The sequence below is a fragment of the Cnephaeus nilssonii genome (assembly GCF_951640355.1).
Source record: "Cnephaeus nilssonii genome assembly, chromosome: 13".
Lineage (NCBI taxonomy): Eukaryota > Metazoa > Chordata > Mammalia > Chiroptera > Vespertilionidae > Cnephaeus > Cnephaeus nilssonii.
In genome coordinates, this window is record NC_137084.1 from 56129755 (window position 1) to 56156678 (window position 26924).

General features: G+C 35.6%; 1 protein-coding gene across 2 annotated transcripts in view; it reads right to left on the minus strand.

Annotated features, from left to right (window-relative positions):
- The window catches only part of GRM5 (glutamate metabotropic receptor 5), a gene marked incomplete at both ends in the record, with an annotated part of 417852 nt that overhangs the window by 254986 nt on the left and 135942 nt on the right, over positions 1 to 26924 (minus strand). For both annotated transcript variants that reach the window (XM_079789422.1, XM_079789421.1), the window contains one exon: positions 19157 to 19406. In XM_079789422.1, coding sequence (XP_079645548.1) covers positions 19157 to 19406 — 250 coding nt within the window. The remainder of the gene's footprint in view (positions 1 to 19156; positions 19407 to 26924) is intronic.

Here is a 26924-nt window from a genome sequence, read left to right on the forward strand (position 1 = left end):
AAACACAGAGGCATGCACATATACATGCAATGGTTTGCTTAATTTAGCTTTGGACCTTTGAAACTTTCATTAATGCTTTCTAAGACATTTATTTAGTAGCCATTAGTCTGGTGTTTATTTGGGTGGCTGATATTTATTTTCAGCCATCTGGACATATTTTCACTGATGACTATCTTGCAGTTACTGGACAAGGAGGATTAAATGGCATAATGTACATAAAAGCATTGGTAATCTTTAAAGCACTATAGAAATATAAGGTATTAGCACTGCATAGTTATGATATTGCCTCAAAATGAATAGTAGCAAATTCTAAGCTAAAATAAATCTTCCTTCTCTACTTAGAAATCATAAGATTATATAGCAATTTTAGGAATGAAATTTTCCCACAGGAGTTTTCACCACTGCCTTTTTCAATTGTTTTGCCACACAATCCAGCCTGCTGCAGACACTGCAAAAATGTAAAAGTGGAATTGTCAAGCCATAACAGTCTCTTGAGGCTACCATATAAATGTAGATACATCTTAAAAATTTTTGGCATATCGTCAGAATTCAGATTATATTGTATGAGACTAAAGGTTTATTTTTAATGGATTTTTTGGGGAGGAAATAATGTTTCCTTCTCAGGCTGAACAAATGATTGGTACATTCGACAAATGTCTTTTTATTTGCAACTAGAGGCCTGGTGCATGAAATTTGTGCATGAGAGGGGGGTCCCTCAGCCCAACCTGCACCCTCTCCAATCTGGGAGCCCTCAGGGGATGTCCTACTGATGACTTAGGCCTCAGTCTGGCTTCCCTCTGCAGGAGGTGACCAGGCTGACCAGGGGAAGGCGCCACCCCCATCACCCCACTGCTGCTGCCACTGCCGGCCGCTGCAGCCACCAAGGTGTTTTCATCAACACAGACTCCAGTCCCTTCACCACAAAACAAAGACAACTTTCTTTAGGCATTTTCAAGATGTCTCTTTCATAGGATAGAACCTTTCTCTCTTTCTTTCTTTCTTTCTTTCTTTCTTTCTTTCTTTCTTTCTTTCTTTCTTTCTTTCTTTCCTCACCTGAGGATATTTTTCCATTGATTTTTAGAGAGCATGGAAGAGAGAAAGACAGAGAAACATCAGTGTGAGAGGGACACTTTGATTGGTTGCCTCCTGCATGAGCCCTGACCTGGGCCCTGGCCAGGGAGGAGCCTGCAACCTAGGTACATGCCCTTGACCAGAATTGAACCCAAACCCTGCGGTCGGCAGGCTGAGGCTCTGTCCACTGAGCCAAACCGGCTAGGGCAGGATATGACATTTCTTAGCCCTCCAGCAGCAGACCTTCATTTTTTCATCCAGGAGTGAGGTGGAAAAACCCTACATCACCATCTTGGATTCTTATTACCCAAGTTACCAAGAACACTGCGCAAGTGGTGTATGAGGAGCTTAGCCAATGAGCAGTCAGAAAAGGTGTTTCCTCTGCAGCTCAGGAACAGAGGCGGGACTGCTGGCGTGCTGCAGCTGGCAGGCCCTGCTGTCTGTCTGCGGGCCCCGGCGCCTGGCAGCCAGGCCCTGCTCTCTGTGCCTGCCTCTCCCCGCCCACCGGGCCTCCAGCCTTGCTGTGATAGGAGCCTGTGGGCCACAGGGGCGGGACCCAGAGGTAATCCATGCACTTCCTGGTGATCATTTGACCATCTGGTTGTGACAGCCCTAGGCTATTATTAGTATAGATATGAAGACATCTGAACACTAAAAACACAGAAACTCCTAGCAAATTTAACATTTACGTAGACAGCTTATCAGTGAGCGTGAGCCAATGGCAGTATCATTCACTTCGACATTAATTCAGTCATCCTCTCCTAGGGCAGTGATCGGCAAACTCATTAGTCAACAGAGCCAAATATCAACAGTACAACGATTGAAATTTCTTTTGAGAGCTGAAAACCGACTTCTGCGCATGGGCCACGAAGTTTCAATCGCACTGTACGTGAGTGCCCGCATGTGGTATTTTGTGGAAGAGCCACACTCCAGGGGCCAAAGAGCCGCATGTGACTCGTGAGCCGCAGTTTGCCGACCACTGTCCTAGGGCCATATCCCAGGCCAAGACTCTGTTTAGCACTGCTCCACACCAGTGTTGTTGCATTTTTCTACTCTAATCTCATCGCTCTAGGTCTCACATAACTTCTCCCCACATGCATCCTCACATTTCATGAAAATCTCTAGAACTCTTAGCTTTGATTATTTTCTGAATATACGGGGCCCCTCTTTCTATTGAAGGGTTTGTTTGAGGACAAAGGAAGAGTCAGCTTTATAGAAGAGCTGGTGAGAGCCAAGGAAGAAGCTCATCTGTTCTGAGATTGTAAAAATACTACTTAGCACTTGGCCAGCATGGCTAAGTGGTTAAGCATCAACCTATGAACCAGGAGATCACAGTTTGAATCCTAGTCAGTGCACATGCCTGGGTTGTGGGCTGGATCCCCAGTGTGGGGAGTGCAGGAGGGAGCCAATCAATGATTCTCTCTCATCATTGATGTTTCTATCTCTCTCCCTTTCCCTTCCTCTCTGAAATCAATAAAAATATATTAAAAAAATACTCTTGGCTGGTAATGTAAAACTCACTTCTTCTCCCATAACTGCTATCTCTGATCCCAGGTGATTCCAGGTTTCTCACCAGAAAACTGTAAAAATCAGGCCAGCTGAAATATGGTTTAAAGGTTCTCCAGTTTAAAATGATTTTGTTAGGTTTTTATTCGGTACCAACCAGGTACTTTTCCAAGGACAGATGATAGAGCAGTGAACAAGATGGATAAAAATCCCTGCCCTCCGGGAGCTTATCTTCTAGCCCAGACTAGAGAGATAATAAACCAAGTGAGTAGGAAAATGACATGGCGTATTAGAAGGGAATAAGTGCTGTTGAGGAATGTAAAGTGGGTTGGGAGTGGGAAGTGTGGGTGTCAGTGTATGTTTCAAGTTCAAATACAGTGATCAGGGGAGTTGTACCGGGAAGGTAACATTTGAGTGAAGACTTCAAATAAAGAATTCAGTGGAAGACTGTATCAGGAAGAGGGAACAAACAGTAAATGCATAGGCCCGAGTTGGAAATGGGGCTAGGATTTTTGGAAAACAATAATAACATCACTGTGGGGAGAAGGAAAGAGAAAAGGAGCAATAGGAGCGGGAGGAGAGACGTGGGGGCCTGCAAAATACTATAAAGAGTGTGGCTTTTACTCTTAATAAAATGGCAAGTCAGTTCAATGGGTTTTGAGGCAGGAGGAAGGGTCAACTTGTGCATGTAGGTTGCCACTTGAACCCGTGGACGAAAAGGGGCCACGTGCTAACCTGGCAAGCTCAGGGAAGGCTTGTGTGGAGGCCTTGCAAACACAGAGACCTAAAGTAACCACAAAGGATGGTCTGAAGTTAGAACTTAAAAAATAAAGCAGTTTATGGTGGGTAGTCATATCCTTGGCTGGTATCTTCCCTGACAAAGGTAGATCTTTACCTTAACTGAGCCTATTGTCTTTTTGCACCCACGAGAATATATCCTTGGAATGTCAAAGTATTTTCCTTTTTCTGGACCCCTCAGAGCACAGGCACTGCTCCGCAGAGACCACAGATACTCATTGTTATAGAGTTAATTGTTGACCGTTAACTCTCCTGCACCCACTTAAGTAAAAGACGTATGTGTCTATCATTTTACTTCTTATCCAATCCCAGAGGTTTCCCCACTTTGCTTTCTCCCACCTCCCTAATCTATCACTAATGGATTTTGTGTAACCCACTTCTGTCTCCTCTTTTGATTGAAATGTATAAAACAAGGTGCAAAACTGCCATTCTCAGCAGCATAATCTCAATCCATTGAGATTCTGCTTCCCGGCAACTGTCCCACAGTTTGCCTCAAATAAGCTCACAAAACTTCATCACAGGTTTTAATGTTTCTTAAGTTAACAAACCAGGTCCAAATAAAAAATTTTAAAAGTATTCTTTGAGATAGAGCAAATTTAAAATTATAAAGTTAGGCTCCTAATTTCACATTTATTATATTTTTATTGATTCAAATATTTATTATATTTTTATTGATTTATTATATTTTTATTTATTAAGAGTAAAAGCCACACTCAGAGAGGAAGGAAGAGGGAGAGAGAGATAGAAACCTCAATGTTGAGAGAGAATCATTGATCAGCTGCCTCCTGCACACCACCTACTGGGGATTGAGCCCGCAACCTGGGACCAGAATCAAACCAGGACCCGGCAGTCTGAAGACTGACGCTCTATCCACTGAGCCAAACCAGCTAGGGCTCACATCTATTTTAGTTCTTTCTTATTTGAGATTGTGAGTGTGTGAGTGTGTGTGTGTGTGTGTGTGTGTGTGTGTTTAATTTATGCTTTTGGATTTGAAGAGATGAGCATCCAGGATTACTACAATGACAATCTAAAAAGAAGAAAGTAAGTAAATGTGATAAAGACAAAAATATAAAAGTTTATTCTAAATAGTAAAATAACATATTCTTATCAAAATTAAGTATAGAAAAGGATAATTGTTATCACTACTACCAGTATAAACCAGAGTTTTGAGATTTTACTGAATGTGGTAAATTGAGAAAATGACATAATTATTATGACAATTATTATGACTAATGGAGAGGAAGTGACTCAATTATTTTGATAAAATTTTTGCATATCTAGAAAATTCAGCTTCTGGAAATAGCTACAAATATTAAAAAAGGAATTTGAATTATACAAACATGGCATTGCTTTTCTCTATACTTGTAATAATTAGCTGTAAATTAAAAATATTCTAACAAAAACTATACAGCACAATAATAATTCAACACAAATATAAAATCTTAAAATAATCTATCTTTATGGAAGGATGTAAAAATGTGAATAAAATTTATTTCCTATTTTGGGATCAGAATGCCTAATATTACTAAGTTTTCAATCCTCTAAAAATTAATATTTGGAAACCTAACTTTATAATTAGAAAAATAATCTTAAAATTTTTATGGACCACAATATTTAAAAAAATAATAAAATTATGGAAATAGGAATAATGTTTTACCAGTTATTAAAGTATACAAGAAAGATAGTGTAATAAAAACACTATGCTACTAGCAAAAACATAAAAGACAAATAAAAAATGGTACCAAAAAGAGAATCTAAAATTATATCTGAGTATACAGAAAATATGTACTGTTAAACATGTAAGTTTAATATATGAAGTATTATTGTTATTTCAGTGGGAAAGAATGATTTATTTAGTAAACCTGCAGGCACATTTCAGCATCTACATTTAAAAAAAATAATGCTGGCCCTGGCTGGTTTGGCTCAATGGATAGAGCATCAACTTGTGGACTGAAGGGTCCCAGGTTTAATTCCGGTCAAGGGCATCTGCCTGGGTTGCGGGCTCCATCCCCAGTAGGGGGCGTGCAGGAGGCAGCCAATGGGTGATTCTCTCTCATCATTGATGTTTCTATCTATCTCTCCCTCTCCCTTCCTCTCTGAAATCAATAAAAATCTATTTTTAAAAAGAGAAAATAATGTTAGAGTTATCACTGCATAGATTTAACTTAAAAATTCTGGTTGCATTAAATGAATACATGTAAAAAAACAAAATACTTTTCTGGCTTGGAGAAACCTTTTTGATGACAAAAGTAAATTGAGAACTACAAAAGAAGCAAATTTGATTGTTTACATAAATAAAATGACAAAATTTTAAATAATCAGAGTAAAAAAAAAACAAAAAATGGGGGGAATGTGTGTTGATGATTATAAGAACAAGAAGGAATGTAAGGAACAAAACAGCTGAGTTATTCATATTGATTATTTGAGGAAAGGAAAGGAGTGAGGAAGGGTTTGAAGGAATAGGTAAGGAAAAAAATAAAAAGAAAAGAGGTAATGGAAATATGCATTAGCCTAATGTCTACTGCATTAGCATATTATTAAGATCTGAATGGGCACTTCCTGGGCCCGCTTTTTAATTGTATTGTTTGTTTTCCTGGTGTTCATTTGTATGAATTCTTCATAAATTTTGAATATTAACTCCTTACTGGATGTATCATTGGTGAATATCTTCTTCTGATTAGTAGGCTGTCTCTTCATTTTATCAATGTCTTGATAAGACAGTAGAAGACAGTAACGTTTTAAAGTGTTCTGGACAAATAAACCGTTTCTGATCATTATTTACCTTCTTAGTTGGCAAGTCTAACATAAGGTCAAAGTACTGAAGAAACTAAACCTGTTTTCTTTCCCTTTGAAAGAACCTAAAACCTTTGAAGCAACACAGGCATGTGTCCAAACATGATCATGGAATTTCTTGTCCCACCATCTCACTAATCATTTGACTTTTCCTACTGCAAGTGATTGATGAGTTGAATACAAAGTGTGTCCTCAGGAATGAACTCTGCCCTCTACCACGGGCTCTTACTTGGCTTCCTTACAGAACAGCACGCATTTATTCTGCTTTTCTAGTCTGCAAGGGCCTAAGACACCTGTCTTTTACTCAGGCTGACTGGAGTTGGAGAGAACCTTTTTCTACTTTTTCCTCTGTAGTCACAGCCATTCTCAAGTCTGTATAATATGTTAGGTACTGGAGGCACAAAGATTAATAAACTTTTACCCACACTTCTAGGTGCTCATCTTCCATTGGAAGAGAGGAAGAGGAAAACACAAAACTATAAATGAAAAGTCACTGGGGCTTAAAGAGATCTCTGGAAGTCCTACTAGATTTCAGGACATCTTTGAAACTGTGGAGGAATGTTTTACATGATGAACTTGGGTTTAATTTGTGAAAAAACAGGGAGGTTATTCTAAGAAGATGACAGTGTGGGTGATTCTGTGAACCAGGTATCTCTGGGGAATTAGGAGAATTTTGATATAAGAAAGGTGAAAGCTTGGACATGGTAGGAGAGGAGTAGAAGTGTATCAGTTCAGATACTTACTTAGGTGGCATGCATTGGCACAAATTTACCCTTTGGTTATAGATTTCACCTGTTTTAATTGCACACATCTTACTAGTTGCATAAATATCTAGTATTTTACATCTCACCTCTGAGTATAATGGGAAATCATTGTCAAGTTTGGCCATATGTTGAACCACCATGTATGTCAAATTTAAGTTTTGAATATGAAACAAAAAGGGAGTGAGCTTAGATTATTATGCAGAAGGATTAAATAATTAAATTAGTTTTTTTAAGAAAAATAACTCTCAGGAAAATGGAGAAGATGGATGGAGGGAGAAAGATAGGATGATTTTTTAATCCATGCCCATCAGTTCAATTTAGTAAATGAGAGAAAAAAAATTTACTAGAAAGATGAATATTTACACATAAAGAGTATACTCCTTACTAAATTTAGCACACTCCCTTATTTTAGAAAAAAAATTAATCACTCAGGACTGACTAAGGAGGCATTGCAAACGTACTGTATGTTCCAATTACTTTGAACATTATGTTCCAGTATGCTACAATCACAAAACGCTCCTTTGTTCTTGGTCTCCTCTCCACTGATAAACACAACACTCAAACCTGCATCCCTAACTTCAACCTACACCCCTAGAACTGACTGATCTAATGACCCAATAGGAGCCTTAAAACCTTTAGGAGAAATGAAAAGAAAGTGGAGTTTATGTGCAAATCATGACTACTGCTGAGTAAATATTCAAAGCATAATTCTAATATGTTGTGTAAGTTGAGCCATAGTCACATATGAAAAAATAATCTAGGTCAGGGGTCAACAAATCTTTTTTTAAAAGGACCAGATAGTAAATATTTTGGGATTTATGAGACGTATGGTCTCTATTCCAACTTCTACTCACTTCTACCATTATAGCCCAAAGGCAGTCATAGAAATTTTACAATAAAACTTTATTTAAAAAAACAGGGAGTGAGCTGGTGTTGGCCTATGAGCCTTAGCTTGTCAGCACTGCTTTTAGAATGACTTACCACAATGTCGTCCTCCAACTTAGAGAAACATGTATATAAGACATTCACACCATCAAATCATACTCGTCTTCCAGAAAACAATGAAAGAACAAATGAATTTCACCTGTTTTCACACAGAACAATATTCTGGTTTTGCCTTTGTTTCTTCACAGATATTTGATTATTTTTGTAAAGCAACTTTTAAGTTTTCTCTTTCCTGAAACCTAAATTTTTTCAGAGTGTTTTCGGGGAAAATAATAATGCAGATTGACTAATTTATCTCATCATTGAATTTTTCTGATTTACACAATGTTGGGTTGCTTCAGCTTTTATTTATCTTACTTTAAAAAAAGAAGAAATCTCTCTTTCGGAATCATCTTTAATTACTATTTTCCTTTATTAAGGATTGTCTATTTTAGTAATATATAAAAAATTGATATTTTATGCCATAAGGATCTAATTTATTATTGAAATTAAGGATTATGAAAAATGCAGTTGACCATAGTGTTTAAAATACAGGCTATCTTCCAATGCCTTCTCTGCCATTTACTGACTGTGTAATCTTCAGTAATTAAGTTGTCCTTTTGTGCCTCTGTTGCCTCAGCAATAAAATGAGGTTATAATAACAGCTTTCAAATAGAATTGCTGTAGAAAAATCAATGAATTAATACATAAAAACCCACCACTTAGGACAGTGCTTGCTGCACAAAGAAAATAATACCTATTATTATCATCCATTTGTTTTTACATTTTATCTAAACAAATATTAGACGTGCAATCAGTCTTAAAGCTACCAGAAGCCTTCGAGATGCAATGCCTCTAAAACACAAACCCCAGCACTAGAAGAGGCCCTTGATGTCATCTGTGGGTTTCATCCCTCACACAGGAAACCTTCTCTGTCCAATACCATCCAGGCCCTTGGTTCTTCTTCTGGGCATTTCTACTTGTCAGATCTGCAGCACCATTCAAAGCAACTGGTTTCACTTAAATTTCAGCAGCACATCTGGTGAGCATGGTGACACTGATGAGAGAAGTAATGTCTCTGAGCTTCATGGTCTTCATTGGTAAGTTCAAGTTAATATTATCTATGTGCTTCAGAAGGGACTTGTGAGAAATAGAATATATCTTATTCTTCACATTTTATCAGGAGAGTTTCAGAGATTTCCACTCTCCAGGAGGGAAAAGCATGAAAAGAAAACACATAACTTTTCTCCACTATTTACCTCCCTCACCTCCTAGGAATGAGTGACTTGTCTGGTGACACCAGAGTTGAGCATGTGTGACTCAGCTTCTACTTTAACAGAGCAGTCTGCCCCCTGAACTTAAGACTTTTCCTATTGTCATTCTGAAAGCCATCTTAGAAAGCAGGAAAGTCCTGCTGTTGCCCAGCCCTACCTATCACTTGGGTTGGGGCAGCATTTGGGTAACAGATCAAAGACTCTGATTAGTGGGTATGCATTAATCTCCTTGACTCACTTTTTCTGGTTGTTTTTTTTTTTTTTTTTTTTTTTTTGTGTGTGTGTGTGTGTGTGTGTGTGTGTGTGTGTGTGTGTGTTTAATTTGAGAACATGGCTGTTTAATCAACCTTTAAAACCCTAACAACATAATGGCCTGAATCAATTTCTGGGTTCTCTGTTCTGTTCCATTGGTCTATATGTCTGTTCCTGTGCCAGTACGAGGCAATTTTGAGAACAGTGGCTTTGTAATATAGTTTGATAACTGGTATTGTGACCCTCCAAGTTTGTTCTTCTTTCTCAGGATTGCTGCAGCTCTTTGGGGTCTATTTTTTATTCCAAATGAATTTTTGGAGAGTTTGTTCTAGGTCTGTGAAATATGCCATTGGTATTTTGCTGGCGATTGCATTGAATCTATAGATTGATTTGGGTAGTATGGACATTTTAATGATGTTGATTCTACCAATCCATGAACACTGTATATTCTTCCATTTGTTTGTTTCTTCCTCTATTTCTTTTTTCAATGTCCTGTAGTTTTCCGAGTATAGGTCTTTTACCTTCTTAGTTAAGTTTATTCCTAGGTATCTTATTTTTGTTGTAGTTGCAATGATAAATGGGGTTGTTTTGTTAGTTTCTCTTTCTGTGAGTTCATTTTAGGTGTCTAAAAATGCTATAGATTTCTGGGTGTTAATTTTGTATCCTGCTACATTGCCGAATTCATTTATTAAGTCTAGTAGTTTTTTGATGGAGTCTTCAGGGTTTTCTATATACAATATCAAGTTACCCTGTGAATAATGACAGTTTTAATTCTTCTTTTCTGATCGCTATGGCTAGCACTTCCAGTACTATGTCGAAAAGGAGTGATGAGAGTGGACATCCCTGTCTTGTTCTTGCTCTTAGGGGAAAGGTTTTAGTTTTTGCCCATTGAATATGATATTGGCTGTTATATAAGGCTTTTATTATGTTGAGGTATGATCCCTCTATTCCCACTTTTCTGAGATTTTTTTTTATCAAGAAAGGGTGTTGGATTTTGTCAAATGCTTTTTCTGTACCAATTGATATGATTATGTGATTTTTGTTTCTCAATTTGTTTATGTGATGTATCATGTTATTGATTTGCAGATATTGTACCAGCATTTCATCCCCAGAATAAATCTCACTTGGTCATGGTATATGATCTTTCTAATGTAATGCTGGATCTGATTTGCTAGAATGAGGAAAGAGCATAAAATGAACTCAAGACAGTCTCTTTAATAAATGGTGTTGAGAAAATTGGATACATACAAAAAAAAATAAAACTAGAACACTAATTTACACCATAAACAAAAATAAACTCAAAATGGATAAAGGACTTAAAATGTAAGATGGGAAACCATAAAAATATTAGAAGAATCCATAGGCAGCAAAATATCAGACATATGTTATAACAATATCTTTACTGATACAGTTCCTAGGACAATGAAAACCAAGGAGAAAATAAACAAATAGGACTACACCAAAATAAAAAGCTTCTGCACAGCAAAAGAAAACATCAACAAAACAACAAGAAAGCCCACTGCATGGGAGAACATATTTGCCAATGTTATCTCTGATAAGGGTTTAATCTCCAAAATTTATAGGGAACTCATACAACTTAAAAAAAAGGAAGATAAATAATCCAATAAAAAATGGACAAAGGATCTAACAGACACTTTTTGAAAGAGGACATAACGAAGGCAAAGAGACATGTGAAAACTTGCTCAAAGTCACCAATCATCTAAGAGATGCAAATCAAAATGACAATGAGGTACCATTTTACACCTGTCAGAATGGCTATCATCAACAAATCAACAAATGACAAGTGCTGATGAGGATGTGGAGAAAAAGAAACCCTTGTGCACTGCTGTTGGGAATGCAGACCGGTGCAGCCACTGTGGAAAACAGTATGGAGTTTCTTCAAAAAATTAAAAATGGAACTCCCATTTGACCCAGTAATCCCACTTTAGGAATATATCCCAAGAAATCAGAAACACCAATTAGAGAGGATATATGCACACCTATGTTCATAGCAGCACGATTTACAATAACTAGGATTTGGAAACAGCCTAAGTGCCCATCATCAGGGGAGTGGATTAAAAACAGTGGTACATCTACACAATGGAATACTACACTGCTGTAAAAAAGAAAGAACTCTTACCATTTGCAACAGCATTGATGGACCTGGAGAGCATTATGCTAAGCGAAATAAGCCAGTTGGAGAAAGATAAACATCACATTATCTCACTTATTTGTGGAATATAATGAACAAAAATAGATCCAGAGACACAGAAGCATCTCAACCTACCACCTCCTCACCTCCTGCAATACACACACACACACATACATACACACACACACACACACCCTTCTTGCCTCCAAATTTACAAAGAAATGAGGGACTATCAAGTGAGCTTCCCATTTGAAAACTTTTAAACATATCTACCTTCGCCCCTGGTATATTTTTTATTTTGTTCCAATTCTGGAGTTGACTTCCTCAGCTTGTTCCCTCCACATATGCTTTGCCACCCATTCCCACATTTGGGGGGAGGGATTATACTATTAATTATCCCCCCTCATTTATTAAATTTTTCTATCCTACCTGGATCTTAAAATTAAAAAACCAATTAAACAAACCTTTGTGGTTGGCTTCTACTTGCAATATACAAATCCTATGAGCCATTAAAGAAAAATGTGAAGAAAATAACTAAAAGATAAAGTTTGGCATTGTTCAAAATGCCATAATTAAAATTAAATGACAAGAGGAAAAATATTTGTTACACATGTCAATGAACTACTTTTCTTAAGTTATAAAGTGCTTTTATGAAAACCAGCAATTTTCACCTGATGTGCAACAAGAATTTTTTAAATATATATTCTTATTGATTTCAGAGAGAAAGGGAGACAGAGAGACAGATAGAAACATCAATGATGAGAGACGATCATCAGTTGCCTCCTGCACACCGCCTACTGGGGATTGAGCCCACATCCCGGGCATGTGCCCTGACTGGGAATCAAACTGTGACCTCCTGGCTTCTAGATCACTGCTCAACTGCTGAGCCACACTAGCCAGGCTGCCACAAGAATTTTTAAAATATGCAATACCTGACTATTTAGTCATGGGCACTGACCTCTTTTCCCTTAGGTTGTCAAATAAAAAAATGACAACAGCCAACACAACAATAACCATCCAGTGTGAATAAATAAAAATTATACCTATTTTTGTTAGACTGGCGAAAAATATATTTTTTGGTGTGCCACAGAATTTTAGTAATTAATTTATGTATGCCATGAGATTAAAAAGGTTGAAAATCACTGAGGTAAATCACTAAGAAAAATAACCACAAAAATGGACTAAATGCATGATTTGGTAGCTTGTAGAAAATATACAAATATATCACTTATTGATATATGAAAGATACACAATTTCAATCATGAATAAAGAACTACAAATTTAAAAATGATGCCAATTTCACCTGTAAGATTAGCAAATGCCAAATAATTTAATAATACTCTGTTAATACAGATGTGGAAGTATACATGCTTTTCATTTTATAACTTTGTTCCCCATTCAAATTATTTCTTTATTATAATAAATTACATTTTTTGGGGAAAAATAAAAATGTTAAGAAATCTTTCTCTTGACCTGATTTTTCCTCAAGATAAAGTTTTATCATTCTCCATTCCTTATTAGATTGATGTCACAAAACAGTGGCTTATATGCCATGAGTTCATTTCTACCTGTACTCACCTATCAGCTACTTTATACTAGCTACTTTAAACTGAATCTGCTTTTATTTGTCCATACAGCCATCTCTTGCTAAATCATTAATTACTTCCAGTTCAATAAATGCAAAGACCTATTCAGTATTATTTCCACTTACTCCCCTAGAATCATTTGACAGTCGTTTTCTCACCTTGAATCATTCTCTCCCATTGGCTGGATGACAGGGCACTCTCTGAGTTTTCCTTCTATATCTCCAGATTTGCCACTCCTTCACTTCTTTTCATAGTTAATCTTTCCTCCAACCATTAAGTATTGAGGTTCCTCAAAGCTAAGTTCTTCAACTTTCTCTCTTTTAACTCTACACACCTGTCTTCCCTTAGTACATCTGAAATACCAAGATAACTCATTAATTTTTATTTACAGCCTATATATCTCTTTTGAGCTCCAGATTCACATATTCTCCTACTTTATTGACTATTTTTATATTTAAAGTGCACATTAGGTCAACTTATCCAAAACTGATCTTATATCTCCTGTCTACCTCATACATTATTTTCCCCCAATTGTCTTCATCTCACTAAGGGTACCATCATTCATGCTGTCATACAGCATAAGAAACTAGGAGTCATCCTTGACATTTCCCCCTCCTTGTCCACAGTATCCAACATATTAGCAACTCCCACATTTATTCTTTCAACTTAAATTATACATGATATGCAATAAGTTGAACATATTTATTGTATACATTTTGACGAGTTTGAATAAACCCCTAATACTACCTCCACAAAGAAGGTAATAAGCATATTTTCATTAATAAGTAGTTCTTGGTCTGCCACCTTTTCATCACCCACCGTGTTTTAGTCAATAGCATAATTTTTGTTAGGGACAACGATCCCCTGTATCTGCCTTAACTCTTCTATCCATAATCCATATCCCAGAATTATCTTTTGGAAAATCACAGCTATCACATTTTTAGCCCCCCAAAATAAATTCTTACCCAATAATGGAATAAGTATCAAAATACTGTAAGGCTGAAAATATTGTCTCCTAGGCCCCTCTCCAAATTTTTCACCCATGCTCTCCTTACTCTGTGCTCAACCCATATGGTTCAGAAAATTTTGCATATCATTCTAGGCATATATATCTAAACAACTGCCATTTTATAGAATGATCATGATGCAAGTAGTCTGTTCTTCCCAACTCACTGTAGATAAGCAATAAGACAATTCCAAGCAAAATGGGCATGGTATGGCTGACTCATTTGCATTATGAATTCATCACAAAAATCTCAACAATTTTCAAGGCATTTACTAGGCTCATTTAATTTTCAAAAATAACCTAACACAGAAAAAACAAAAATAAAAGTAAACTGAGCTTATCCTAAGTGTGAAAACATTTATGTTGCTAAAAACCATCTCTCATTTATGAATATATATTCTTTTCTCATAGCTTGAATTCTAGTTTCTAAAAAACATCCATCCAAGTGAAATTGGGGGTGGGGATAAGAAACTGGCATGGTCTTGCCCAGTCAGTCATTTACCCTTTTTGAGTCTCAATTTTCATCCCTATAAAATGGGGATATTAATATCAAGCTCAAAGTCATCTAAAACTTGATATATCCAGTATTGCTCAGAGCATTTAAATAGTGTCTTTCTGCCTCTGTCTCTCCTCACTTTCTCTCCTTTCATTTCCTCTCATCTCCTCTCATCATCACCTCTTCTTACTTCCTCCCTTACTCTCATTCCCTCCCTCCTTGTCTCCCCACATATATAAGAATTCAAGGAAATAACTTTGTTTTACATAACAATTAAATGATACTGAGTGGCCCAATGGAACACAAGTATACTTGTTTTCGAATTGCTTTAATGTGAAATAAATACTCTGGCACTATACAACAATAAAGACTAATGTCTACTTCTGGTTAGTAGCTACTATCATAGTTTTACTAGAACAATTATTTGTAATTCTACCCACAAATATATTCATTACAGTAAGCTCTTGTCCTTTCCATTTTGAGAAATATTGATGTAGCATGACCTCCTACTAAGAAATACCAGGTATAATTCCCAAGTATATTTGAAATTTAAGTATATTTTCTCTTATGGCTTGGTAACAATCATCAAATTAAATAACAGAGAATCTTCATTCAAATAGATAAACACTTTCAGTTAATCTTAGACAAGAAAAAGTGATCTTTACGTAGTTAATTTGCTAAAAATTGGTCCTTTTTTCCAAGTTCATATTCAAGTCTACAATTCATAAATAATATATCTCAAATAACATTTTCTGAGGTCAATAACTAAAACACTGTATCCATTCTAAAAAAAAATAAGTCCCTTTAGAAATGTCATTTTTGTTTAGATTATTGATCCTATCCTGTTGTCAGAGCCAAAGTGTTTAGCAAGACTATTTCAGGGACGTGGAAACGATGCTTTTATTGGCAGTGAGACAGCAGATTACCCAGATCTCAAATGAGAAGACACAGTGGCCAGGTCTACATCACTCCAACATTCGATTGATGTGCAGCACAGATGGTGAGATATGTTGATGGATGAGGTTGTCTTAAGCAGTAGAGTTATCTTACTCCAGCCAAACATTTTAGTTGAATGACCTATTAAAATTGGCTGTGCCAAGGCCACTGGAGAGATTTATAAGTAAGTAAATTCATTAAATGTCAGATTCTCTAAAAATTTATGAACATATATTCTTTTCTCATAGCTTGACTTCTAGTTTCTAAGAAACATCCATCCAAGTGAAATTGGGGGTGAGGAAGTACAGAGATTGGAGAATATATGCAAACAAAATGATCTCAAAATATTAAGAGGAAATTTTAGGGGGAACATTAATTTAAAAAGGCTAAGTTAAATTTGAATTATGTAGGATAGTTTCCTTATACATCAGGATCTATGAAGAACTGAAAATTTTCTAACAGTTTATAATGTCTCCCCTATATCTATTCTATAGGAGACAGGCTAATACAGAAAAACACTAGATTAAGGGTCATGGTAATTGGGTTCTTGTATAACCTTCACCATGGCGTCCAAACTTTTGGAATTCCAGTTTTCTCGACTTATAAAATGAGAGTGAGTAGATGTTCTAAATTCTTTCTTACAACTACTAAATTTTGCTTTTCAGCTCACTACCCCAGACCTCCAATTTTATGATCAGGAATACTCTAAACTTACTGAGAAGCGATAAAACACAATGCTAAATACTCAGTCTCTAGAGTTACACAGACTTATTTTAATTTTATCTTTATCACATACATATATATGGCCTTCTTCATATCATTATTACTCAATATTTATTGAGTTTTGAGGTCACTGTCTATAAAATGGAGATGATAATAGTACTCAACATGCAAGTTGTTCTTAGATTTATTTTGTTTTAATTGCACTCATTATCTTTTATTTAACTTGTGATTGTTGTCTGTTTTAGTCACTGTTGTATCCCAGTATCTTAACGCAGAGTAAAGGCACTCAATATTTATCCAATGAATAATTAAACAAAACAATGCATATAAACTGCTTAGCATAATAATGGCATATAGCATTTGATAAATGACCCTATAAATGGTTTTATTAATACCTTGAGTACCACTTCACTATGAAGAAGCAGGAATGAAAGAAGTAAAAGGGCTTCAAAGAGTAGATGAAGGGGATTGAGGACCATACTGTTGTTTCCAATTATTTGAAAGAGTATCATATGTTACTTTCCAAAAAAATAATATGATTCAATGGGTGGAAACTTCAGGAAGTTATTTATTAATTCAGAGTAAGGAAGGCTTTCTAAAAAAATTGCTCCAAGATGGAATGAACTGGTGTTCAAGTCAATGTTCAATTATTATTAGCCAATCAATTAATGTATTAAGAAATCTAATTAAAAGTTATCAAACTATCACCCTATGCATAAAATAATTTGAAGAGAATTTGTTATAAATAGCATATACAGAATAAATGTTAAAAACATACAAAATACTGAATTATTTCCTTATTGGTGCTGTTGACAATAAAAATACAGATGGAAAGTAACAAATAAAGTATCAATCAATTTTCTTCGTGTACATGCAATCAAAAAACATTCAGTCATTGACAAATTAGGGCTAAAAACAAATGCTGCTGATTTGTCTTATTGATGTTGACCAAAAAGCAGATAGGGGGCACAAAATCCCTTATTCCCTATCAGAAAGACAGGATTGTTTAAGGCCAGCTTTTCCTTTCCTGTTCGTTTACCCCAGTTGCAACACTGCAATTTGGAATTTTAAAATATTGGCAGTGGAAATGCTTCTGGGTTGTAGAGAACTAACTGGTACATCACTCTTGCCAACTGGGAATGATTTTAGCTAAAATGCATGACACTGATGAAAAAGGAATCTCACTCAATATCACTTTTATGAAGGATAGTAGCCTCACATTAAAATAGTACCATCAATCTACTGCCATCAGGTCAGACAGAGAAGAATTAGGTACATAAAATGGCTATCATAAAATATAGCAAAGCAGAAGCTATATCTGATCACAGAAGGTCATTTAAGCATTTGGAAAACAAAGGAACCATGTTGATTTTTATTGTTTTGTGAGAGAAAGAGAAGAGAGAGAGAGAGAGAGAGAGAGAGAGAGAGAGAGAGAGAGAGAGAGAGCGAGCGCGCGAGAGGAGTGCAACATCAATTGGCTGCCTCCTCTAAGCCTCCTATTGAGGATCAAGCCCAAAAGTGGAAACTTGAGCTTGAGCCCTGACTGGTAATCGAACCAGCAACCTTCCTTTCAGTGCACAGGATGACACCCAACCAACTAAGTCACACCAGCCAGGGCCGTGGTTTTTGTTTTATTATTTTTAAATGAGCTATCAAAAATTAGTAACAAGTGAGTTGGCTTTCTATTTTGGACAGTCATATTGAGGAAGATGCAGTGGTTCTGAAGGTTTTCAATAATCTTTAAATTGGTTGCCTACTGAGAATAGATATGTGATCACATGATAACTTTTTCAAGGTATAAAACAGTGAACTGCACTCACACATTCAAGCTATGGTGTCATCTTACTGATGGCAATAGTTCATTTTATGTGACAACTTGACTGGGCCATGAGGTGTCCAGACATTTATTTGGCCAAACATTATTCTGGGTGTGTCTATGAGGGTGCTTCTAGATGATATTGACATTTGTATTCATAGACTGAATAATGCAGATTGTTCTCCCTACTGTGAGTGGGCCTCATCCAACCAATCGAAGATCTGAATGAAACAAAAAAGCTGAGTCAGAGGGAACTCTGCCCGTGTGCCCGCATGAATTGGGATATTGGTCTTTTCTGTTCTTCAGACTTAAACTGAAACATTGTCTCTGCTTGGTCTCAGGGCTGACAGCTTTTGGACCAAAACTACATTATTGGCTTTCCTAGGTCTTGTGATATATATATATATATTTTCACACTATCATTTCTGTTTCTCTGGAGAACCCTAACAAATACACTGATTCAACATCAGCAGGGAATTAACTGAGTTGTGCCAATCAAGTGGATTATCCAGCTAATTCAAGTCAATCCTATAGAAGTTAATCTTTTAGAAACTTGTCTGGGTGATCAGGCAATGTAGTAACACTTTTGTTATATAAAATAATGAGCCAGTTTTCCAATGCTTCTAAATATTAGTTTTGAAAGCAATTCCTCGCTTTCAAACCCAAAATTCTATGATTCTATTATTATAAGACAAGCTTATGTAGCCATTCTCAAAATCAATTTCAAAAGCAACAGCAAAAAGTTTCAAATGTCTTTACTTCCCAAGGGAATTATGCAAGCATTTAGGAATCCATCTCGTTTCCTTACAGTCATTTTTTGGAGGACTTAAGTACTCATCATCTGTATGCGTTTATTCCTGTTATCCTCATTAATCAGCACATGGCATATCTACTTATTTTCCATGATTATTTCCAAGCTCTGGTGTTTTATATTTAAATTCTACTTCTACTATACAGATTAAGCTCCCAAAGCAACTATCCTTGTGCATCTAAAGATAAACTTTGATGCTGCCAAATTCCTGGTATTACCTCCATGTGAATTTTCTTATTGTCACTCACCTGCCCAGAAGCAGAAATTCTCCAGCTAGACCCAGGCGCCTCATAGCCATCAACAGTCCTCGCACCGTCATGCCCTCACAGAAGCAGGCTACAACCCGGGCCTTGGGCAAGTGACTCCTGAGCTTCTTCAGCAGCTTATCGAAGCTCTGCTCCCCCGCGTTGCTGTAGATTTTGTAAGAGTGAGCAATGCAGATTCCTTCCTTGGCTGACATATCTTTGAAAGCTTCCATCCCACTTTCTCCGTAGTTGCCTGTGTGAAGACAGATAAGCAGAGGGGTAGTGAAATGGGAGTGTTAGATTCATTGGTACAATTAGAAGGCAGAAGCTTGAAGGTTACTTGGTAGTCTTTTTTTTTTAAAATATATTTTATTGATTTTTTACAGAGAGGAAGAGAGAGGGATAGAGAGTTAGAAACATCGATAAGAGAGAAACATCGATCAGCTGCCTCCTGCACACCCCCTACCAAGGTACATGCCTTTGACCGGAATCGAACCTGGGACCTTTCAGTCCACAGGCCAAACCGGTCCAGTCCACAAGCCAAACCGGTTTCGGCTACTTGGTATTCTTGGATTTGTAACCTGAAGACCTGAATGAGTTTTTGCTCTTTTACTGACTTGCTCATTTGGGGCAATTTATAATAAAACCACATTATACATATATTCATTGAACTTTTTCTAAATCCTCACTCGAGGATATGCTTTTATTAAGAGATAGAGATAGAGATGAAGATAGATGAGAGAGAGAGAGAGAGAGAGAGAGAGAGAGAGAGAGAGAGAGAGAGAGAGAGATGTGTGAGAGAAACATCAATTAGTTGCCTCCTGTATGCACCCTGAGTGGGGATCAAACCCACAGTCTGAGTATGTGCCCTGACCAGAATTTGAAACTGAAACCTTTTAGTGTAAAGGACAATGCTCCAACCAACTGAGTCACTCGACCAGGGCTGCATTGAACTTTTAAAAAAATTTCACTGAGATAGAGAATAATATTAAAAGTACAAGTAATTCAGCTCCCCTTTGATTCAAGAGAGATTTATCTAGTTTTTTCTTCTAGCTTACTTTCCTTTGCTTCTCATATGACATCTCACCCCATTGATTTAGATTTTTATATTTAAAGATATATATATATATATATATATATATATATATATATACACACACACACACACACACACACACACACACACACATGTATATATAGTATATATGATGTAAAAATATCTTATGGCATATTATATTTTAGAATATTATGCATATTTTATTAATAATCATGAGAATTTGTGGTTTTGTCCCAACTGAAAAATTCAGATCCTGGAGATTTTAGTAATGTGACAGTTAAATGTATAAGCTTATGAAAAGCATTTAAAGTTTCATTCTATACAACCATATGAAAGTTCATTATATTAGGGAATAATTGAAAATTTCTGAAAAATTTAGGGGCTAAGGATTGGTGGCAGTCTTTTAAAATTAACAGAAAATGGGGATCAATATTGACAATCAACTGTTTGCTGGGAAGTGTAAGACCTTTGTATATGTGATTGCATTTTACTTTCACATTAATACTTTGAGATATGCATACGACCTCCATGCTATCGATTTAAAAACAGGTGAGGCAGTTAGGTTTATACTCGCCCAGAGTTTCACGTGCAGTAGGTGGAAGCTGCATTCCATTCACAGATCTAAGAGCGAAGATTCTGCTCCCTGCATTCTTCTATGGCTGACTTATAAGATAGTCAGAAACCCAATTATATCTGCATTTCTCCTTCCCATTTAAATGCCATTATGCTTCAATTTTAGATACTTTTTTGAGCCTTTTAAGGCTCTATAACTCATACCGGGCTCATTTTCTGAGTTTTCAAGAAATTAGACGGGTCAGGGGCATTGATTTGAAGAATACAGGAGACGATTATGTGACCTGAGGGAAGTATAAAGATGTAACTGGCCTAAAAATCAACCATACCTAGGAACTGGAATTTCATCGGAAGTAGATATCAAATGAATAAGAGAGTTCAAGGCATTCATTTGCATAGGTTTCACTATATGACTATATTAGATATAACTTATAAATAACTATACCTGTACAACATTTTTAATTTTGGGAAGTCAGTTCATATACATTACCTCACTGCTCCACACACCAAGTCTGTGATAAAGGTAATACTATTTTTCCCTCACAGCAGATACATTTGGAGTCACATTTAGCAAGTAGGTGGCAGAGTCTTGGTTTGAACATGTATCTTCTCCCTCCTAGCCTTACATGTGCTCCACAAGTACCTCTGCTAAGGAGACACTTGACATTGAGGTTGGATTTTTGTGCAGTTTTAAAGGGCAAAGTAGAGCAGGCTATCTCAAGTCCCAGCTAAAAATGCAAGTGGGCCAGCTGCACCTTTCCTTCTCCAGAAAGAAAGCAACAAGGACCTTCGATGATGATGGCAGGTAGGCAATGTAGTTATTTTGCAGTTAAGAAAGTTTAAAGGGCTCTCTCTGAAAAAGTGTGTCAAGGGGCCTAAATTACTAGTTTTACACTAATCTAGTAACCTATTTTCTGATTTATTTTTTAGACAATTCTGTTTTCAACTGACTTGAACTTAACGTTTTGAGTAATGCTGGGGCATTTGCAGAAATCAAGTTAGATGTATAGCAATTGTGATTACATTAATGAAAATTCTCAATATATTCACAGTTAAAACAAGAAACTATACCAGACAAATTCATAATCTTTATCTCCTCTGCTAACAGCTTTATTTTAACATTGTTTTCTTTATTCAGTAAGTTATATGGAAGCAGCTTGTATATAGGGAGGGAATTTAGTTATTAGGAAGATATGAGTTCTAATTCAGCTTGAACAGTCTCTCCAAATCTCTGTTTTCTCACCTGAAAATCAGACATAACACTGCTTAACATGTGGGCATTTTGTGTATTACATTTAACACTTGTAAAATAGCTGACAGGTAGCCTGAACCCAATCAATTGCACCCATTGGGATTATAAAAAAAAAAATATTCCAGGCATAGTTAAGCTGCTCTCTCTTGGAACATCTAAAACAAATAATATGGTAAATGGCATTAGTACTGAACATTAGACTAAAGAATAAGCTTACTAGGAAACATGATTTTATCTGATCAAAGCCCAAGTAGTACACTTTAAAATTTAAATGGGAAACAATCTTAACAGATGTGAGACATAAAAATTCTGCAGAGTAATATTTTTAATAAAAGAAGCCCATTGAATGCTGGGGATTAAAAATAGGAATATATGTTTTTTAATAAAATTGGGAAGACTGAAGTGTTGAGATTTTCAGTAGTTGCTAAAAGGACTGTATTCTGGAATTGCACAATTTAAAAAAGGAGAAACTAAAAAATAAAGTTCATAGGCTTCTCAAAGGAAATGAAACAGATTTCAAGCAAGGTCCAGAATGAGGACAAATCTGAGAAAGCAAAGATTTATTTTTTTTCAATAGCGAAACAAAAATTATTGAGAAAGAAAGATACAGGGTAGACTATCAAACTAGCCTATGGCTTCATTTTAAACAACGGGTAAAAGTAAGAAGGAACCCATCAGACATTCCTCTTTAAGTAGTAGAGGGTCTGTGACTTAGTATTATAACAAGAAATGTATAATGACTTGACTTAGTTCACACTATAGTTGCAATGATGCAAATTTCAAATATTGATTTATTTTCATTTTTGTTAATCCTCACTTGAAGATATTTTTTTTTTCCATTGAGAGAGAGAGAGTGGAAGGGAGGGAAGATGGAGAGAGAGAGAGATATATTGATGTGAGGCACATTGATTGGTTACCTCCTGCATGAGTCCTAACCAAGGCCGGGGAGTGATCCCACAACCCAGCTACAGGCTCTGAACCAGAAACTGAAACCATAACTTTTTGGTTCATAGGCCGACACTAACCACTTAACAATACCAAGCTAGGCTCAAATACTGTTTTTTAACCTTTGTAAATCCACAAAAATACAATATGAAAAACTCATTATGCAATAGAATATGTATGTGATCAATATTTACTATGAGAATTAAAGAGTAAGATGATAGCTTGAGAGGTAGGGGCAGGAAGAGCTGGTGGAAAGGGGGAGGGTATTAAAATCCTCTGCTCCTGATTTGGAAGTAATATACAGGAAACAAAAGAGGGATGATTAAGGGGATTAGTTCAAGCTAAAAAAAAAAAGAAGGAACTAATCTAATATTATTAAGAGAAGAAATGAGAAGATGTGTGAATCAAGAGATGTCTATTGTTAATAAATTTAAAAGGTAGGCATTTAAAACGTAGTATATTCATACTATTTAGAAATAGAAAGGTAAAAACATAAAATTCGCTTTTTGCTTGAAGCCCTTCTACACTATTTGACTTTGAAAAATATGAAAGTACAATTTTGATGAAAAAATTTAAATAACATAGTTGAAGCTGTTAATACTGGAGAGTAGATATGGATAATTTTAAATAAAGTGACAAGTGAACCTCAATGAATAAAGAAATTTGTCATGTTGATATTGAGGACAAAATTTTCCTATAGTATCCTTGAATCAAATGTAAAAAAGTAAATATTAATTTATAACTTTTAGATATCCTCATATGTTTCTGGTGAGATATACCAACATGGAATTATTCTTATATTATCTCTGTAATGAAAATAACTAGGGAGTTTTCAGTAATTTTGTAAATCACATTGTTATAAGCAAATTTAATCAAATATTATTTCAAACAATTGCTGAGATATCACTTTGTTTTGGTTCTGAGTGTCTATCACATCAGTTGGTTTTGGCTACAGTGTTTTTCAAAGATGCATAATTTTTTATCTCACTTCAGCCACAGAGTGAAAGCCTAATGCATGAAAATGTAAATCAGGACCAGGATTAATTATTTTTTCTTATATTATGAAACACAGTAATCCTGAACCCACGACAGCATGATTAATTCACATTTATTCCAAGAGTAGATGCTCTAACTTAAGACTACATGAGTCATTTCCAGTATACCAGAAACTTTAGAAATGAGGTGATATCCACAAGATGTCACAGATCTAAATAAATGGGAAAAAAAAGCAAAGTCCAGTTAATTTTACTTCCTTCTGTCAAATGACCATCTACTTACTGATTATTCAATATCAAGCTCAAGGGATTTCTCTGCAAAGTCTTCCCTAACCCTCCTATGCATCCCTTCCTTTGTGCCTCATTTGATCTTACAATGGACTACTGCCTTTACTTTTCTGTGTTCCTACTAGACTGTATATACCTTCAGAACACGAATGTTATTTACTTTTGTATTCCCAATGCCTCACAGGGACCCTGGAAGATAATTAACACAAGTTGAATAAAGAAAAAATGAATGAATGAAGAGTGCAAAGTAATCAATACCTACTGAGAATTTTCCTGATGAAAATAACTGTCGAATTGATTATCTGACCTACAATCAGAATTGCATCATTTGTGTTTTGGGTGTATCACTCTAATGAGTGATTACATAACATTTCACGTAAAACATGAAGAACAGAGTTGTTCAATAGTCAACACATCTGAATTTTTTCCTGAGGGTTTCTGTGTTCTCTTGGATAAAAAGATTCTAATATCTCAACCTCAAATATTATTTAAAGGTAGGTTCTCTCACTAGTGCTAGTTGACCTGTACTGTGTTAGCTGGGATCTGGATGTACCTGCCTCTACTTAAGCTTAAGAGTACACATTGAAAGTCAGACTTGCTAAGGAATAACTTTAAATCTTTCTCCTAACCAAAGAGAGATTACTTATTTGAACTTTATGCTTAAAAGCACCACACAACTCTTTAGTATGCAATGTATAACCATAGACAACTGCTATTTTTGATGGTACCAATTCACTATCAGTAACTGCTGTGCTTTTGTGGCTTAAACATACTTTTGGATAAAGATAACAAAGTATGGTAACATAAATAGAATACCTAGTAAGTGAGATATTTTTCTGGTAATATACCCATTGGAGATATGGTTCATATTTATAAACCTTATGTGTGTTGGGGAACATGGTCATAAGAATAAAAAATAATAGAATCATCATAAAAACACACAAATAATTTTCTTTTCTCTAACAATAGTTTCCATTTTTCCATTGTACTTCTACTTCTCCCACCCTAATTAGACCCTCATTATTTCTTGCATAATCTCTTACCATCTCCTATCTTTCGTTCTTTCACACCATACCTACCATTATTTGGGGGGTCTTATTTCTAACTATGCTCTTTCATATGTACCTTAGATACCCCACATGTTCCCACTTATTACTTTTATTCAGGATGTTTTTTCCACTTGGAATACCCTTTTCCCATTTCTCCATGCTGAAATCTTACCCATTCTTTCTGGCCCAGCTCAAATATCCAGACTATAAACTTATTTAGGCTGAAGACCATATCTCCATAGGGCCACCCAGCAAATGCTTGTGTAACTACACTTAACTGCTCCACCAGGCTTTTAAAGGATCTCCCTAGAGGGATAGTGTAACCTAGTTACTCATTTGATAGATATTAACTAAGTATAGGTATAATACTAAGCACATGGTAGACTACACATATTTACAAATTTTAGCCTATTGATTTTATAATACTGAAGAACATAATTTTGTTACTTATAATTGCTAGAAACATTTAACAATGGTTCATTTAAATTTATGAAAAGGCTGATTATGCTGATGATTTAATATTGAGAACTTGGTTAAAAATACAATCTATAATAATGACATATTTTTCCTTTATAAACCCACTTTATATTATTTGTTTCATCATGAGATTTCCCTGAGTCAGATGACAAATTATGGTGCTACTATACTTTATTATATTATGAACATATATTTATATGTGACATTCTGTATATGTTTATGTATTATGTTTTGAATACATTTATATATTCTACTTTCCAAACTGTAAGCCACTTGAAGGTAGTAAGTACACTTGTTTGACCATATTTATCATCACATAGTTGGTAATCAGCGTTTTCTTGAACAGAAAAGGTGGTACAGAAAGATAGGAAAAAGTAAAATTTTAGAAAGGTAAATTTATTTGTTCAAAAATGATTATCAAGTAGATGCTAAATATTTAAAAACGATTCTTTCAGAAAGTATTTCCTTTAGGAAATATTAATTCACTTCAAAGAAAAGTATTAAACTTGGCCCTCCATATTAGAATTTCTTTTTCCTTTTAGTTGGACCAAATTACCTTTTGTCAAAAAGGAAATAAGATTGTCAATATAAACAGTAATTTAAAAATATATTCCAAATGGCTTTTACTACTAATATCCTGTTGCTATTATAAACAATGTATTCCATTAACAACTACTAGTAAAGAAAAATGCTACCATTTCTCATACCATCCCCCCAAAATATGTGTGGGCAGGATCAATAAATCAGTATTCAATCCCCCAATTACCACTTCCTGCCCTTTAATGGGGCCAAAAATGTTCATCAGGGTATCTTAGTCAAACCTGCCCATATTGAATGGGCTGTGCTTTAGTTATCCTGGTGGTTAACAAAAACAGCCAGAAGGAAGAAGAGCCAGAAAGACAAACACCTGTTCTCATTTTATTAATATCTCTTTTATGTGAATGTTCTGTTCCTCTCTTTTAAAAATATATGTATTTCCCCATTCTAGCCATATGTGCAATTAGTATAGCAATTTCAAACTCTGTTGGATTAATTTGTTTATGTTTACCTCCAGCTACCAGATAATAATGTTCTTCAAGGTAGATATTTCTATCCTCACAACAAAAACAATGTACCGTATATACATTTTTGTTGA